General features: G+C 42.9%; 1 protein-coding gene across 1 annotated transcript; it reads left to right on the top strand.

Annotated features, from left to right (window-relative positions):
• The first annotated feature begins 812 nt into the window (after positions 1–812).
• Positions 813–12,138, top strand: ATPAF1 (ATP synthase mitochondrial F1 complex assembly factor 1). The gene is made up of 9 exons (XM_083742539.1): positions 813–1,341; positions 2,128–2,236; positions 3,211–3,246; positions 3,824–3,886; positions 5,689–5,739; positions 6,727–6,774; positions 7,030–7,125; positions 9,025–9,132; positions 9,916–12,138. The coding sequence occupies exons 1-9, from the start codon at positions 1,094–1,096 to the stop codon at positions 10,114–10,116; spliced, it is 960 nt and encodes a 319-aa protein (XP_083598665.1). The 5' UTR covers positions 813–1,093; the 3' UTR covers positions 10,117–12,138.
• Positions 12,139–18,434: the final 6,296 nt, after the last annotated feature.

Below are 18,434 nucleotides of genomic sequence, written 5' to 3'. Positions count from 1 at the left end.
TCCCCTCTCTGCCCTGACTTTGCCTGTGGAAATAGGAGAAACAGCTCCTCGTTATGCAACACAGGAGGAATAAGACAGTTGCCTGCACTTCCAACTAAACTGAAGATGGCAGTTGCTCACACTTTCAAGTGAACTGAAGATTCTCTCCCAGGCCTGCTGTCGCTACTGGATATCCTCGAGGCCTTGGCTCACCCCTTAATTCCTAGTCCCAGGAGGGCAAGGCAGCTGGATCTAGGGTACCCTTATAGTTCCCCATGACACCCCCAAACTCCCATCTCCCTGGGACAGTGAAAGAAATAAGGCAGGTTGTGAATGTGTCCTTGCCTCATAGCATCTCCTGAGGTGTGGTAAGGACAGGGCTGCATTTAGGTTTGATGAGGCCGTAAGGTACTGAAGGTAATGAGGCCCTTTATATGTCCAGCTGTCCTTTGTCAACAACAAATTGTTGCTGTTTTTTGTGTTGAATATGTGGTAATTTATGGACCTAATAGGTATCTGAAGCCATTTGCACATGTTGCCATGCAACCAGTCCATGCAGAATGTAGGCACCCTATATATAGAAATAAGCAAACCAGTGGTATTTTGGCGAGCAGGCGGGGCTCATTACTTACATCATAGGAGCCTACACAACACAAAACACTGTTGCTGCATGTAGGTTTTATTTTTTTATCTTATATATTGGAAATGTACATCCAGTGGTTTTTTCCTTTAAATCTTTTGGGGGCCCCCAAGAGAGTGGGGCCCTAAGCTATAGCTTGTTTAGCTTATACGAAAATCTGGCACGTATAGACCATCCCGTGCTCTACACCTTTGCCGTGGAGAAAGGATTTAGCCGTTGGAGCCGGTCTGGGGGAGCTTCCTCCGTACCAAAACTGCACAGGATCGACCTGTAGCAGCAGCAGCAGCAGCAGCAGCAGCAGCAGCGCACCCTCAGAGATTAGGGGGCTTCCTGCACCCTCCTTCCCCGCGTCCGCCGCCGCCCATTCAAAAGGAGTCGCTCGCCCTCCCGCCGCCTGTTGTTTCTTCCTCCGCCGGAACTTTTGTGCCGGGCCGCGGCGGAGAGGAGGGCGGTGTTCCGCGTTGCTCTCCGCGGATGTGGGCCGACAGGAGCGGCATGGCGGCCGGGCACCTGCAGCAGCTGTGGTGGGGGGCGGCGGGGCTGGGGCTGTCCCGAGGGGCGCTGGTGGGGCGCTTCGCCGCTCTGCGGCCTCTGGGCCTGCTGCTGCCCCCGCAGCCTCGACTTCTGGCGGTCTCGGTTAGCGGGGCGGCGGGCGGCGGCGGCGGCCTGGAGGCGAACCCCTTCTTCGCCAAGTACCAAGGCAAGATCCAGGAGCTCCGCAGGTAACAGAGGAAGCAGAGATGTCCCGGGCAGAGGATCGGGGAACATGATGGTCCCGAATCCCTCCTGAGTTACTATTATTTTGAGGGGGTGGGGTGGGAAGAAGCGGGGATCTGATAGCAACCTCCAAGTCCCAAACTGAGCAAGGGTGCCCTTCCCCCCGCTTTGCTTAGGAAAGCTCTTTGTGTATGGCAAGGGCAGTGCCTTTTTTTCCCCTTAAAAAAATACGCTTAGGGGTACTCTCATTTTGACTCAAGAAAATCACCATTTTGTAGTTCAAATAAAGGCAGTAAATGGAGAAAAGTACAAAGATTCACAAAATGTTTAGCGGCATCCCCCTCCCCCAGAAAAAAAAAGCACTAGACAAGGGTATGTATGCAACCCTGGGTACATTTGTAACTCCATTGGACTCGCAGTGGGACTCGCTTCAGGATCAGGCTCTCACCCGCCTCTCCCGTATTTTAAAAACTTTGCTTTGCCACACCTCCTCATATGGTTGTTTACTCTCCGCCCTAACCTTGTGTGGATTCAAGGTCCCCTGATTTAGGAACTGCTATCAATCAGAAAGAGTTGCTGCTTGTAGTTTTGCTCTTGCAAGACTTAGCCCTGCGCTTATGGGTTGCTGCTCTCCTGCCATCCTGTTGTTTTGCTCGCGGGGATTGAAAGGAAAGCTAAACGGACATGTTTTTGGCTCACCCTGAGCTGCTTGGGATCGGGCGGGAATGAGCTGGAAATGAAAGACCCGCGAGTGCCTGGCAGCTATATAATCAGTTCGAACTTTGATTCAGATCCAATCCAGAAATTTTTGAATCCCGACTGGATCAAAGGAGCGAAGTGAAAAAGCAGCCGGTGGGAGATTCGAAGCAAGCAGAGTTTGTCAGACTGATGGAGGAAAAGGCAAGGCCAATATCCAAACTCCATTTGTCAGATATTTTATTTATTCCTGACTTCTGTTTACACGTGTGTGAATGTGTGTAGCTGTGCACAGATGAGTTCCTGTCTTGTTTATTTTATGCTAAATGCTTTTCAAACAAATTGATGAAAGCCTTTGTGATGTTTGCTAGATTTTGCATTCCAGTTAGCTTAACAAAACGTGTTTGTTTCGGTAAACACACACATTTTACATGACCACACAGAAAATGTAACTAGTGCAGGTTGGCCACTTCTTTCCTGTATATCTGAATCTGCATATGTTGGCATATCAATAAAACACTGTTTCTGAAGTAAAAAAGTAGGTATTCAATGTTGTCAGATGATTTTTATACGTTGTAAAAGCCACCAACAGTTTTTGTAAATGCTTGTGTTAAAATGATTAGCAATTGGTGGAACAGGGTGGGGGGAACCCGCTATCTCCTTAATTTGGTGCTTAAAAAAATATACTTTGATAATACAATCCAGTGCATGTCTACTTAGAGGTAAGCCTCATTAAGTTGAATGAGACAGTCTTAGGTGGGTGTGTATAGGGTTGCCCTGTAAAAGTTTTTTTAAGGACATTATTATCCAATAAACTGACATTGCTGCCCAGTTGTTTTTGTAACAATGTATATTTTTATCAGAAAAACTCTCAATAATATCAAAAAAGGTTTACCCTATAATGGATTGGAAGTTTTTTTATTTCGGCATCCCCCCCCTCCAAATCTGCAATTTCACATTATATCATCAGGAAATCTGTCTTCTACGCTACCATTAATTGCAATGTTTTCCACACAATGCCTTGGCCTATGTATTATTTTTAACTATCTGGGTATGTGTGTATGTGTCTAGATTGCTCTCCTTCCTGGATAAATAGCTTTAACAATTTTTTCTTTAATAAGGTTATGATGGCATGAAGGGTATCTATTTAAAATAAGTATTTTTATGTTTAATCTTAGTTCAAAGAATCACTTCATGGGTTCACAAAAAATAAGGTAAGCTGGTATTTTTGTAAAGTAGCCTTTCTTTTCTTATTTATCTTACTTGGGATTATGTATGAAGGACTTGACTTTCAGTTCATGTTCAGCCTTTGGCTTATGTGTGACTGTCAGCAAAGTTCTCCTTCTGAGGATGCAGACAGGCAGCTGTTTTTTTAATGAGATCTTCTACATAAAGTCTTGTGAGGAACCAGCAGAGTCTAGTTCTGCGACCACCAGCCAGTTGCCTTCAATCTATTTGGACTACAGCTTCTTGTGCTGGCTGGTGCTGATGGGAGTTGTCATCCAAAACAGCTAGAGGGCACCAGGCAGGCAGAAGCTGTGTTTGATTGCCTCTCATGAGCTGTCAGATTTTGTGCTCTGTTTCCTCCCCCCCCCCTTCTCCCCTGACAGCCCATTAGGTTTCACAGAAGTCTTATAATTACTATTATACCTTCCTATTGGGCATTGCTGCATTTTTGTCTTTCACGATGGATTTGTCCATGTTTGTATGTGCAATAATTCAGACTTTTTGTTTCTTTTCCTCATATCATATGTTTCAGTTTATGTCGTTAATTGTTGTCATTTGTTGCAGACACTTGATTCTATCCTTAATGTGGAGATGATGAAACGGAAGAAGCCCGACGAAATAAAACAGGTGACCCAAACTGAAGTGGTAGAAACATTTTCCATTTAGCTTTTGTTAATCTTTTATCTCAACAGAAAGTATTTCTTCATGTGAACTTGTGAAAGTAGATATGTAGCTATAGATATATATCTAGCGGCTCATAAGACACTCTGGGCCATTTCACACATGCCTGTTTCTTACATGGAGACACCAGCTGTGAATAAAAATAGGAGACTGCTATCAGGTGTGAAATACAGGGAAGTGTCTGTTATGGATCAGGCAGCTGCTATTCACTGCACTTCACTCATAATGATAAACTCATGGTTGTTGTGCAAAGAGATAATTTCCTTGTGAGAACAGTAATGGGCAGAAGTCTGTTCCCATATATTGCTTGCCTGTTCACTGAGATCTTCATCAGATGCTCTTTGGGTGCCCCTTTCTTTCATTGTGTGGTGTGATGGGTCCCTACCAAGGATAGGGTCTTTTTTGTAGTGGTAGCCCACTTTTAGAATACTCTCTGGAAGAAGGGTCACTTAGTACCCACCTTGGTGTATTTTTAATATCAGATGGAGACCTCCCCCCCCCAGGTCCTTTTAAACATCAGCTAATGCTTATTTATTTAAATAGAATAAAACCACCACACACACCCCGCCCGTTCTGATGGCTGGATTGTATCCAGCTAAGTTCTACTCAGTTAAGCCCATTAAAATTAATGTACTTAAGTTTGTCATTCCCATTAATTTCAATAAGTATGTTCAAAGTATACCACTGGGTATAACCCAGAGAAAACAAGCAAGAAGAAAGGGAGTGTGCGTGGGGGAAGGAGATAAGATGCATACACACTGATTGATGACATTTTCAGATATTCCAAAGGGTATCTTGTCAACCTAAAGATTTTTGTTGTTGTTTTATACTTCTGCATGCTATTTTATTATTATTTCTTTTATGGTGTCCGTATGTTTGAATTGTTAGCTGCCCTGAAAGCCCTGCTGATGGATAGGATAGACGTCTGTGAATGGCTAACTCCCCATTCAGAAGCTTGATCCAGCCTCCCCCCATCAATTTTTTCCTATGCCCCTAGACTCAATGGAATTATTTGATGGCAGTAAAAATTAAAAACATCAGATACTGTGCTGGGATGGTTGTAGCCCAGCACCCTGTTGAGGATTCAGCTTAGCCCCTCCTAGAGCATCTGATCAGTGAGTGATGAGCAGAGAGTGGGCCATAATTTCCACTCCTCAGCACATTACCTGAGGAGAGGGAGGCTATCTGTGGGCATGCAAAAATATGTGCAATAGTGTTGGGTGGCTGCACCCACCCCTAGCATGTGACCCCAGATGCTTGGCCTAAGGTGAATGTGGCTTGGGGGGGGGGGAGGTTAGCCACTTAGGCAGCAAATAAATAAAATAATTTGTGCAGTGATCCTCTGTTTATTCCAAGCAGATCGAATCCATCAGGGCTGAAAAATGCAACAGTCAAGGCCAAGCTTCCATTAGTATTGACTAATCATATAAGTAGTAATGTGAATATAGGATTATTGCATTTGGGTGGTTTTCAACAAAGGCTGCAATTCTAAACCTACTTACTTGTGAGTAAATTCTGTTGCATTCAGTAGGACTTACTTTTGTGTAGACATGGTTAGGATTGTAGTGTTAGACACCCTCAGGGTAGACCGATTGAAATTCATGGTAAATAACATAAGTTCATTGATTTCAGTGGGTCCACACCAAGTATGACTTAGTTAGCTATCACTAAGTCATCTTAGGTGATGGTCTATGAAGTTAATGTACTCCTTCCTTCCTTCCTTCCTTCCTTCCTTCCTTCCCTTTCAGATATGGAAGCAGTATTATTCTGGAGAAGACACAGTTTATGCAGTTATTCCTGTAAGTACAGTCAATACACAACAGTGTGAGCGCTGTCGAGTTCAGGGCACACAGGTCTGCTAAGCAGGATATATTTTGCTCTTAGCAGTTACAGTTAAGTTAGTAAGTTTATTGTGCTAGCTGAAGGCCATGACAAACCATACAAACACTATAAAAATATAGAACAAATCCTCTGCTTAAACCAACAGAACCGTGCAATGGAAGCAAGAATATAAATGGGAAGCCACCATGAAATACAGTGTATTTCAAATTATATATCCTAATCTTCCTTGCAATTTACTGCTCTTTTGTCCAAATCCTCCTTTTTTGCTGCCAGTGCAAAAAGGGCCACTTTATGAGTCACTGAGGTGTTTTGAGTTATTCAGCAGCCACAGAACCCTCTCCTCCAAGAAGGGACTGATTTCTTGAAGAAATGGGATTAAAACAGTGTCTCTTAGGTTCTGTGTATAATAGGCAATGTAACAAATAATGAAGAATGTTTTCTACTTGCGGTTGCCTACATATACAGAGTCCATCTGCATATGGAATCTTCTTATAAAGTCCCTAGATATTGTAAGTGGCAATTAGCTATTCAGACAAGAACACTCAAGCACCTCCGATGGATTGATCTAAACCTGCAGCAAAATTGAATATTCTTAGTACTGACTAGAAGGTGTTGGAATTCTTCAAAAAGTATGGCATTGTATTATTATTTTTGCTGAATTTTCACACCCATGAAAATCAGTCTTATTGATTTTATAGGCCTTCAGAAGTTAAAAGGAGGTGTTTTAATGTTGATATGTACTGTGGTTTACTGTCATTTTTAATATTTGATTTTTTGAGTTAACCATTCTTAATGCTTTGTTATTTGCAAACCACTGCAAGCAATTGGAATGATGGGATGTAAATAAATGTTTTAAATAAACAAAAGCAAACCCCAAACCCCTAAGCTTTCTTTACTAGCACTGAGAGTTAGTTAAATATCCTTCCCCCCCCTTCTTTCTACAGGGAAAGACTTTTGATCTGATATGGAAACGAGTTCAGGACTGCCCATCTGTAAGTATAGCACATGTGTCTTGATTGATTTCTTTTGAAATTAAGCTTTTTATCAAGGTTATCATGCTTCCTACCCACCTTGATTTATTGTGGCTGCAAAATTTTATTCTTGAAGCTTCTATGTTTCTGATTTCATCCTGAGCTGGGATTTGTTAACCGCCCAGAGATCTTACGATGAAGGGCAGTGTATAAATCCAATAAAGAAAGATGAAGAAATTAATTAAATTTAATAAACCTATTTGATTTTCCCACCAGTTTCTATATCCACTGCCAAGAAAGGAGGGCTATGAATTTTTTGTGGGACATTGGTCAGGACCAGAACTCCACTTTACTTCTCTGATAAACGTTCAGGTAGGTAAACTTTGGCAAAACTGATTGCCAGAAACAGACTTGGAAGTAGAAACTGAATGTGGTTTTTTAAATTACATTTGTCCTGTGTAAAACATCCCATAAAACACATGGCAATTCCTTGTTTCACGTGGACACTGTTAATGCAGTATTACTTGAGCTGTAGGATTTCAAGGGGTGCCTTTTCTGTTATGAGGCTTTCAGAAGATTCCTCTAAAATGGAGGCTAAGGCAGATATTTGCAGATACGGTTGTTCATTTGTCCTTACTGTTAGCGTTATAAAAGTGTCTAACCACTTCAGAGCAAGACAAGATACTCAGCCACGTTTCAAAGTCAGCTTCGTGCTTTGCTTGTTCTAAACTGTTCGTCAAAGATTCTGGGTTTGGATGAAACAGGAATCCCTAGTTAATTGAATACTTACCTGGTTTGGTTTGCTCCGGTTGTGAAGGGCTTGCCATGCATGGCCATAAGGTTCATTCTTATCTCAGTTTATTAAGCTGAGATACCAGCTTAAGCTGAGAGCCAGTGTGGTGTAGTGGTTAAGAGCGGTAGTCTCCTAATCTGGGGAACCGGGTTCGTGTCTCCACTCCTCCACATGCAGCTGCTGGGTGACCTTGAGCTAGTCACACTTCTCTGAAGTCTCTCAGCCCTACTTACCTCACAGAGTGTTTGTTGTGGGGGAGGAAGGGAAAGGAGAATGTTAGCCGCTTTGAGACTCCTTAAAGGGAGTGAAAGGCGGGATATCAAATCCAAACTCTTCTTCTTCTTCATTGTTCAAAGTCTCTCGGTACAGAGGTGTGTACAGTACAGACATGGGAAGTTAAACAGTTGTTGGAGCTAACTGTGTCCTGTATTAAAATACTTCCTTGTCTTTTCCTGTTGAAAGTTCATTCGGCTTCTTTTAGAGAAATTCAACATCCCATCACAACTTTCTCCTGTTTTCTTTGTTTAAGTTTCCCTATTCTTTGCATTCCCATGTGTCTTTTCTGTGCCCTCTTGACTTTGTAGTCCAGAATTCAGGAGTCCTTTAATTCAAGGGACTGCCTATGAAGAGTAAGGTTGCCCACATACTGTGCTAACATTTCAAGCTACCTCTTAAATTTAACATGGTGAGAAGGACACAGTTAGGGCCCAGAATGCAAAAGTCCTATGGCATGTCCTGGTTGGATCTCCCCCCCCCCCTTTTTTTTTCTCTGGATGGCAGCTATCCTCTGTTTTAAGAGAAACTGTTTTTAACTTTGGAAGATTGAGAGTTGGAATATTTGTGTTCCTACTGGTTGAACAAGGGTTTTGAGAGGCTGACAAGCAAGGATATCTTCATAGATGTTAACACATTGGTCTCACTAAAATAATTGTGAGAAAACCTTGCCTGGAAAAATAAAGTAGTTCAGAGTTTTTCAACTTTAGGCTTCTATATGACACATTCTAAAATAGTTTCATATTGTTATTGAGCAGAGGTTTCCAAACTTTTCATGTTGGTGACACTTTTTAGACATGCATCATTTCGTGATTCAGTTTCACTAGCAAACCGGAGGTTAAATTAACCCCTTTCCAGCCCTGGGTGGAGCACGTGCAGGATTCGCATGACACACCTACACATTGCAGCTGCCACACTAATGTGTCATGACGTGTGACACTAACATGGAAAGCTCTGTTGCAGAGGCTTCAGATTCCTAAATATTAGCATATTTTTCACATGCAGACCTAGAATGTTCATTAGGACTATTAATGTTTTGATTTCCTATATCTGGTGGGTGACTTTTTGGGCCTGGAAGGTTTAAGATGCATTGAATTAAGTTTTGAAATGATTAGCTCATTATTGAAAGTTCTGGCTTCTGATCTTTTGCTTGAAGGACCACATTGCATATACTTGCATATAATATATTTTTTTATTTCCTTTAGTCTCGAGGGGAATCTGCACCCACCCAGTTGGTCCTGTATCATTATCCTGAGCTACAAGAGGAAAAGGGCATTGTACTGATGACAGGTGAAATGGATCCTAGATTTTTGGTAAGCATCTTGGTTCTCATGGCCAGATGAAGAACTTGAACTCCCAGCTCTGTTTCTGCCAAAGGCTTTAAAATGTAAATCAGATCAGATCATAGGTAAGACATCAGGTTGCTAGCACAGGTTCATTCCCACTGTCATAAGCTATAGTTTATAGCAAGCATGGCCAAACTTGGCCCTCCAGTTGGTTTTGGACTACAACTCCCATCATCCCTAGCTAACAGGACCAGTGGTCAGGGATGATGGTAATTGTAGTCCCAAAACAGCTGGAGGGCGAGGTTTGGCCATGCCTGGTTTATAGTGTCCAGAACACAAGTAGCATGTTGTTCCCTCCTTTTTACATTCTTGTTGGGTTTTGTTTTTGCAGCTGAGAGTCTCCTCGAACCGTTCTCTTTTACATATTTGTTTTTCAATGCACTGGGAGTTATTTGGATTTGATTTTTGACATGAATGAGCATTCAATCTTGAAATTCCTGCTCTCCTTCAATTGTGAGGTGGTGTAGTGTTGGGGGAGAGCAGTATCACGGTGGTGTGACATTCAGTTTCATAACCAGTGTTGCTGTGGGGCCAGGAACCTGATTGACTGCACGACAAGCACTGGGCTTTTACATTGCAGCTGGATTAGCCATCCCTATGCCACAGAACAGGATAGTCACAAAACATGGATCCACAGTCCATTCCCGGACTTGGGTCAGCTGGTGAAAGCAGGGTGGTCTTTGGACTGAAGAAGGGCTGTCACTGACCTGACACCTTTAATTGTGTGTCTTTCTGTTTTACATCTTACAGACTGTCACAGAAGCCCAGTGCCTAGCCAGCCAGGTGCAGCTTTTTTATGCCACGGACCGTGAAGAGACCTACCGTTTAGTGGAAGAGTTTAACCACCGGCCAAATGAGTTTAAGTACATGTCTGTAATAGGTGAGCTTGAACAGAGCAGGCTGGGGGAAGAACTCAGGCCTCAGCAAGACCCACCATCGTCCACTGCTTGAATGGTGGGAGAAGCCTTGAAGAGACATGACGGGTATGGAAAGCGCTCTTGCCTTGAGTTCTGGAGCTGCTGCTTCCGACTGAAATAATCTTGATGGGAAAGGGGTGACATTGACATCTGATGGGGAGAAGAATATCTTGCCAAGTGACCTATACATCTGGGAGCATGGAGGTACTTGCACAGCCTTTGTTTCTGGCTGGTAGGAGCAAGAAGGAAAGCATAACCTTGATATCCACTTGATGGTGTTTGGCATTTGCTTTCCCCCCACCCAAAAAACGCACACAGATCAGCAAATTTCAGCATTTATGAAGGTTTATTTAAATCTCTTCATTCAGCAAGAGAACGTAAGTGGACGGGGGGAGGGGGGAGCTAGGAGACACTACTGTAGATGGATGCGGTAAGTTTCCTGACAAAAAATACCATTATTTACATCATAATGTGCTACGTTCTTAGACAAAATATATATTTTTATTATTTACACTAAAACACCCTTGACATACAGGAAACTACAGCCCAAGCAAAAAGGACAATTCCCAACCCCAGAGACCTTAAAAATTTGACAGTAGGAAGTGAATAAGCACAAAATGGAAATCTGTTTAGGGCGACCAAATTTTGCAGTCATCTGGTACGTAAAACCAAAAAACATTTTTTTAAAAAAATAAATGAATAAATAAATTTCATCTGAAGCTGTCCTCCATGAAAGATGGTTGAATGTTTTCCATGATGCTGCTGGCAATTCTTAGTACTGGAAAGGTGTTGAGTCAATTTCACCAACACTGACTAGAGCTGAGGAAATGCCCTGTTGCCTTCATCCTCTAAAAGCGCCTTTATGAGATAGAACTACATATTTTTAGAAATGAGAAGGATCTTAAGCTATTCCTAGCCCCATAGATGTTGAGGAACTGGGTCATGCACGATTTTACTCGTCATTCATCTGTGAAGTGGAGATAATGCTTTGTTATCTTGTGTTTCCCCTCTTTCTTGCCACTTTTCTGTAACGGGTTCAGAACCTTATTTGGCCCACATATTTCTTTCTGAACCTGACAGGGATGGAGTGAGAAGGGGGACGAGTGGCAGGTTCAGGAAAGCCCAGGTGCATCTGGTCTTGCAAGCGCTAGGCATGACTCTCAACCCACAGAGTTGTATCCATCTCTGGGTTGCATCCAACACTACTGTTCCACTTACACAACGTAGCTTTCCGATGCTCTCCTCTCTCTTGCAACCCCACATCCTCAAAATCTCCTGAGGGTTGTAGGATCCTCAGGAGCAGATTTGGGAGGCAGGAGCAAGGGCACACAGAGAAGAGAAGAAGAGAAGGTCATGTTTCAGAAGTGGACCTCCCATATGCACATCATTTGATGCATCCCTAAGTCATGGCATGAGTAGGACAACTTCTCCTTCCCCTGCTCCAGCGGGTTGGGGGAACCTTCAATAGCATTTCTTTTGGGGAAGGGGGCAAATTCTGCTCATACCATGACTTAGCTGCATACCCTCCATAGACAGCAGGAAAGAAGGAAGGCATAAGACATATCTGTGAGCCTAATTAGCTCACAGGCTGGGATCAGAAATGAGTATCTGTCAGTCCCTTCAATCTACAGTAAAGGGGCAGTGGCAACTAGTAGGCTCACTGTGGTCAAATAAGGGGAGCAAGGAGAGAACTTGCAATTTTGAGAATATTTTTGAAGTTGCAAGTTTGAATTTTTCTATTTTGTGGCTCAGCCTGTCTTCTCTGTTCTGTGATGTGCTGCCTGCTGAGAAAACCCCAATGTCCCCCCCCCTTAGTTGAAATGATTCAAGACCTGCTGCTTTGCATATCATGGGCTAATTTGCATATTGTTGAATACTCCGTTATTTGAAAACCAAAGCTTTGCAATACCTTGGGAAACAAGTGAAATGGGGCAAGAAAGAAAGCGAGAGAAGCAGGATTGCTACCTGATTCCAAGAAATTGCTTGATTAATCATGTGTGTTGATTGAATGAATCTGTATACCTTTGCATATGAATAAAAACAATATTCTGAAAAAGCATACTACTTTTTTTTTTAGATTATATGCACATGTTACACTAGGCACCTGTTGGGAACATTTGTTCAGAGGACTAAACTTCTTGTGCCTCTTCTATTATGGGATCTGCCGCTGGTAATTTTTTCTAAGTACTTGTATTGAAAACAATTCATCTTAAAAAATAGTAGTAGTCTGTTCCCAAATAATGAGGATACCTTTTTGGTCAATGAAAAGGGATTAATCTTAACTGAGGCCACATCTATACCACATGTTTTAAAGCACTATTATACCACTTTTTACAGCCATAACTTTCCTCAAAGACCCTGGGAACTTTTGCACTGCAGGTTCTTAGGAGACCCCTTTCCTTTCACAGAACTACAGTTCCCAAAGCGTTTAACAATGAGTCCTGTTTCCCAGAGAACTCAGAATTGTAGCTCCTTGAAGAGAATACGTGTCTCTTAACAACTTCAACTCCCGGCACCCTTAATAAATGACAGTTCCCAGTATTCTTTGGGGAAAAGCTATGACTCTAAAAAGTTAAACAGTGGTACCTTGGGTTAAGAACTTAATTCGTTCTGGAGGTCTTTTCTTAACCTGAAACTGTTCTTAACCTGAGGTACCACTTTAGCTAATGGGGCCTCCCGCTGCCTCTGTGCCGCCACTGCCGCACGATTTCTGTTCTCATCCTGAAGCAAAGTTCTTAACCCGAGGTACTATTTCTGGGTTAGCAGAGTCTGTAACCTGAAGCGTCTGTAACCTGAAGCATCTGTAACCCAAGGTATACTATAATAGTGTTTTAAGTGTATGATGGGCCTGCCAACCTAGAGACAAGATCTTAAGAGTAGTGCTGCATGTGGCCCTCAGCTTAATTAAATGTCGCCCTTCAGTTCTTACCGGTGATGAGGGGAGAGAGGAAGAAGGGTGTGGTCCTACCCACCTTTAGCAGTATCCTTGCCCACCACTGGTGTGTGGGCCTCATCTGATTACCCTCAAGGGAAGGAGGCTCATGACAGATCAAGGGTTCCCACCCCTGTCTTAGAGGATCCTTCAGCCACAGAGGGGCAATTAGAGGGGAAGCCTTGTTTCCAAACTTTCACTTGTCACACTCCCACAAATATTAAGGTTGGAACTTAATCTGGAGTGTTACGAACCAAATTCTCTGCCATATGTTTACCTATAGAATTCAAGTCTCAAAAGTTACCCTCTGAAGCAATGTTGTGCCGGCTTAGATGAGGGAAGGTGAGGTGCTGCTGTGCATAGACTGGAATGTTTCATTCATTACTCCTGGCTTTGGCTCCAGGGGAGGAAGCATGTTAGATCTTACACATTAGGCTGTCCCCATTCCTCCTCCTCAGTCCTGTTGCTCTGCTTGTCGCCATGGGAACAATGAATCACTGTGACCTGGAGAGGCCTAGAGAAGCAGAGTGGAATGCACTATTGACAAGACTGTGGGTGGGCAACTGCATCTTTATCAAAAAAAGAGTGGTGGGTTGGGTGTGGGAAGTGCAATTTTGCTGACTTCTTTTGGGAGCCTTTAAACTATGAAAGAGCTGCAGTCCTTCATTTAAATGACATTGTGAAAGCAGGGCAGCTAGCCATGGCCCTCCATATCTTGTTGGAGCCTTCCTCCCAGTAGCCTCAGCCAGCAAGGCCAGTGGTCAGGGCTGATGAGAGTTGTAGTCCAACAACATACGGGCAGCCACAGGTTAGCCAGCCCTGCTTTAAACGTTTTGCGGTCTTTGTGTTTTTCAGTTATTCAGGGCAAAGATAAGTAACTGTTAACACTCAGCATTTTCAGCACTTTCAGCTGTCCAAAATGGTTTGCAAACATTAGTACAGTAACCTTAACCCTGTGAAGTAGATCAGCATTTTTATCCCCGTGTTGAAATGTGCAACTGAGGCTGAGAGGGAGCTACGTTGGCTGAGTGCATGGGTGAGGCAAGATTTGAACCAGTAACCTATTCAAGATACCAGTTCTCTCTCTCTTCCCCTCCCTTCCTCCGCGTGTGTGCGCGCGCACACCTGGGTGGCCTACTCACAGAAAACCCTGCCTTTCATATAGAGATTTTCCTTGGAGGTCCTTCTCTGGGTCCTACAGGGGCTGACCAGAGTGAGACAGCCTTTTTAGTGGTGGCACCCTGACTTTGGAAATTTGTGCGATTCTGATCCTAGCATATTTTCTTCTTATGAAATCAAATAAAAAAACTTCCCTCCTAGGAAGTATGACAGTTACTCTGGTTATAAAATGTCCAATCTGGTAAAAGCAGGTTATTAAGGATATACACTCAGTATGCAGCTTATTCGATTAGTAGACTCTTGCAAACATTGGTTTCTGTTTCATTTAATGTTACATTCCTCGTCAGCATCAAGGTGTATGCTTGGTAGTTGGATTTTTTTAGAAATCGGGGGACAAGAACCCAGCTTCTCTTTGTCTGATTTCAACAAGAGTTATTAATCACAGAATATGGAACTTGTCTTTTCTAGCCATATCTGAACGATAGGGTTGCGAACCTGTAGCCTAGATGTTGCTAGACTCCAGCTCCTATCAGCTCCAGCCAGTCCGGGTTGATGGGAGTGGTAGTGCATCAATCTCTGGAGGCCTGCAGGTTCTCTGCCCCTGCTCTACCATATCATTGCAAAATGTATATGCTTCCAGCGCAATCATTTGAAAGCTGGAGAAACAAATGCTCATCACACAGCCAGCCACAAGAGGGCAAAATTGGCCACTTCTTTTTATATGCTCTTCAGCCAGTGTCCCAGGCCACTTTTCATTGCTCTGACTTGTTTGCAGTCTTTTCTTCTAATGCTGGTGGGTCGTCCCGTTCCCCGCTTTTGTGTGTGTGTTGCATTGCAAATGTACAACTATCAACACTGGAATAACTAAAGAACAAGATATGCAGTGAGGGACATAACAATAGGCAGCAAGGGACCTTCCTTGCAAGTAGACAGAGAGAGAGAGAGAGAGAGAGAGAGAGAGAGAGAGAGAGAGAGAGAGAGCTTGCTGCCTGGCTTCCTAAGAAACATGACAAGGTAATGAAGACCTTTATAGCATAATGACCATCCCATCTTGCTCTGTGTTTGAATATATGAGCTAAACACAAGCCACTCTTTCCAGACAGGTAGTCAGGCAGATCTTTTTCAGGAAAAAGAGTTTTGTGGCACTGACCTACAGGTTGATAATGGAATAAGCTTTTGCGTACTGCAGTCCATCAGATGCATGAAGCATTATCCTGAGTTGCATGTCTATAGAAGCAGGTTTTTTTGGGGGGGGGGTGGATTTGTTTGGGCCAGAAAGGGGTAGTTGTAAACGGTGAGGTCAGACAGAAATGAGATGCAGAAAAGTTAAGATGTGATAATGACTCAGGCACTCATCTTGTTTTTAGCGAAACCAAAACAGAAGTCATATGCAGTGCTGCCTAGTGCCCACTGGGATGGGTTGGGCAGAAACCAGGGAGATCAACAGTAGATTGCGCCACAGCCAATGATAGGCAGAATGAAGGCCAACTGTAGTTGGTGGGGCAGTCTGCATTTGCCCTAATACAGTGGTACCTCGGGTTACATACGCTTCAGGTTACATATGCTTCAGGTTACACACTCCGCTAACCCAGAAATAGTACCTCGGGTTAAGAACTTTGCTTCAGGATGAGGACAGAAATCGTGCTCCGGCGGCGCAGCGGGAGGCCCCATTAGCTAAAGTGCTGCTTCAGGTTAAGAACAGTTTCAGGTTAAGAACGGACCTCCAGAATGAGTTAAGTACGTAACCAGAGGTACCACTGTACAGACACCCCCAAACTTGGCCCTCCAGATGTTTTGGGACTACAACTCCCATCATCCTTAGCTAACAGGACCAGTGGTCAGGGATGATGGGAATTGTAGTCCCAAAACATCTGGAGGACCGAGTTTGGGGGTGCCTGCCCTAATACATGAAGCTCTATTGACTCATGTTTCAAACAGTTTTTGTAGGAGTGTGTAAACTGCTTAGAGATTTCTGTGGAAATATAAAGTGGCATGCAAGTTAAATAAATGTGAGAAGGTTGGTTGGATGTTGGGCAATGCCAAACTTTGATTTGTGGTGTGCTGACCACATTTGTCCAATGACCTTCATTATTTTGTCACTAGGTTGAGTGAGTGTGGCTAGCAGATGCTGTACCCAAAGTATCTAAGCTTTTTGTCATTTAAGGTGAAAGCAAGTGAATCTTAATGCTTAATAATGTATGAAGTGTGGTGTGTACCTTTATCATCTTTAAGCTGCCAAGGGTGCCATGTGGCAAATGATGACCTGGAGATTCTATAGAAATAAATTGCTTTTGTTCTATCTTAATGCTCACATCTATTTCATGGGGAGTGTGTTAATAAATATCCCTAGGATGTCCTTGTGCCATCAGCATTTCTGGTCAGAAATTCTTAGCTCAGCTGACTGTATTAAAACTGAAGAGATGATGTATTCCTTCTTCTCCCTGAAGGAAAAAAAAAATCATTTGAATGGAAATGAATGAAGCAAAGACTCGACTAATGCCAGATCTGAAAGAAAATGCTGCCTGATGAAGAGGTTTGCTGGCTTTGATTTTTCTCAAAAGGCAACACGAATCTAATTTTGAAGCCATAAAAAGCAGATGAGCTTAATTTTGTACCATTTTAAGAGTTACTTGTTAAAAGCTCTCTCCCCCCCCTCCATCCCCAACTTCCCACCATCTGGATATCGAAGTGGGTAAAAATCCTTATGTGATTCTACATTTTTCTAATCCAGTCTGATAATTCATTTTCCTGAAACAGGGAGGTGAAAAGTTTGTTAGTTTTAAAGAGCAACAATTGATTACAAATCCTCTTTGTTTTTACACGCTATAGGAAGACACCCCCTTTCCTCTTTAAACAGGAAATCCCATTCTGCTGAATAGCAAAAGTGAAGCTTCACCAGGCCTACTTCTTGATGAGGTTGCAGATCTGTTTCTGGGTTGTACCACTTTAGACCGTAGGTGAAGGCTTACACAATGGAATGCTCTGCCATACAAAAATTTCCCTGCACAGACCCCCCCCCCATAGCATAATTAGCAAGAAGCTTTCGCTTTGACATTTACTTTGCTATGTGCAGAGGGTTTTTAAAAAATGTATATATATCGTATGGCAGAACATTCATACAGTTTTGTTGTTACGTATTTAGTGTTTTCATTTTGTATACAAATTTTAATAATGATGATGATGATGATGGCATCAGTGCCATCCCATTCTCGTATTCCACCTACCTCAAAAGTTGGTCAGCATTCCATGATCACTTGGCACCTTGCCATGATCACTTGGCACAACAGCCACCTTGGGCTGTTTTTGGGCCTCCCTTTTAGGATTTTTCACACCAAAGGTGTGGTTTTTTGGGGGGGTGGGGGGCGGGTACTTCTTTCAGCCTTGGGACTTCAGATGTCTGTTGATATCTCTCTCTTGTGTGGGGATGCTACTGTTTTAGCTACATAAACAATGACACAGCCTGAACCTTGGAAATCAAAGGAATAATAAAAAAATCTAGGTTGCCATTGGCTAAAAATCATTGAAGTTCACCATGACTTTCCTGTTGCGTGTACTTAAATGATGGAATAAATCAGTGATGAAGTGACCCTTTTCTTTTACAGACATAAAAGTGCAAATCTAGAAGGGGTACAAGATTTGAGGCACTTTTCATATTTGTGATTTTTCTAGTTCCATGACATACCCTGGTACTGAAAGCTGATTCTGGGCTCCAGTGTAAATTTAGCCCTAATAATTTGTGTAATCTTTCTCTTTTTCATATAACTTGAATAACCTCTCTATGTGCATAGTATTAATCAGTGGTATTCTTCTATAAAGGTGCTGGAGCATACCATGAACACCGCCCTCGTTCTCTTAGAATGGCACCACTTGAGAGGGGCCAGGATTGAGTTCTAGCTGGGGGGTGGGGAGCCCTGGTATTAATCTTTATTTTTAGAATGCAGTTTTATTCCCTCTGTGACCAGTTTGGTTTTGCTTAGACCTGATGCTTCCAGACACCTCTCATAAAATAGATCTTCAATTGCACAATTGCACAAGATATGCCCTTAGGAAATGAATAAGCACATATATGTATTTTTCCCTTCCAGGAAATGACAGACTGACACAGGAGGAGTAGGAAGGAGGAGGGGTTGGGACTGGATCAACCACAGGAGCCACAAAGGCAACCAGCTTTGGGGAAGAGAAATGCATCCACAGCTCAATCCTGTTTATGGTTTTCTTATAAAGGGGCTTCTGAGTTCTTTGTGACAGACTTTCTAGCAAGTATGCTTAGGATTGTAGCAGCTCAGTGAAGGACAGTGTTT

The sequence above is a fragment of the Podarcis gaigeae genome, assembly GCF_964106915.1.
Source record: "Podarcis gaigeae genome assembly, chromosome: 6".
In the NCBI taxonomy this organism is placed as follows: Eukaryota; Metazoa; Chordata; class Lepidosauria; order Squamata; family Lacertidae; genus Podarcis; species Podarcis gaigeae.
The sequence above is the reverse complement of the archived record's forward strand: the minus strand, read 5'-3'. Positions and strand labels throughout refer to the sequence as shown.

Excerpts from the sequence above, each read along its gene's own strand:
- ATPAF1 (XM_083742539.1), top strand. The coding sequence starts at position 1,094 with ATGTGGGCCGACAGGAGCGGCATGGCGGCCGGGCACCTGCAGCAGCTG. Across the intron at positions 3,887-5,688 it reads AGCCCGACGAAATAAAACAG|ATATGGAAGCAGTATTATTC; the intron begins GTGACCCAAACT and ends CTTCCCTTTCAG. Across the intron at positions 6,775-7,029 it reads GAGTTCAGGACTGCCCATCT|TTTCTATATCCACTGCCAAG; the intron begins GTAAGTATAGCA and ends TTTTCCCACCAG.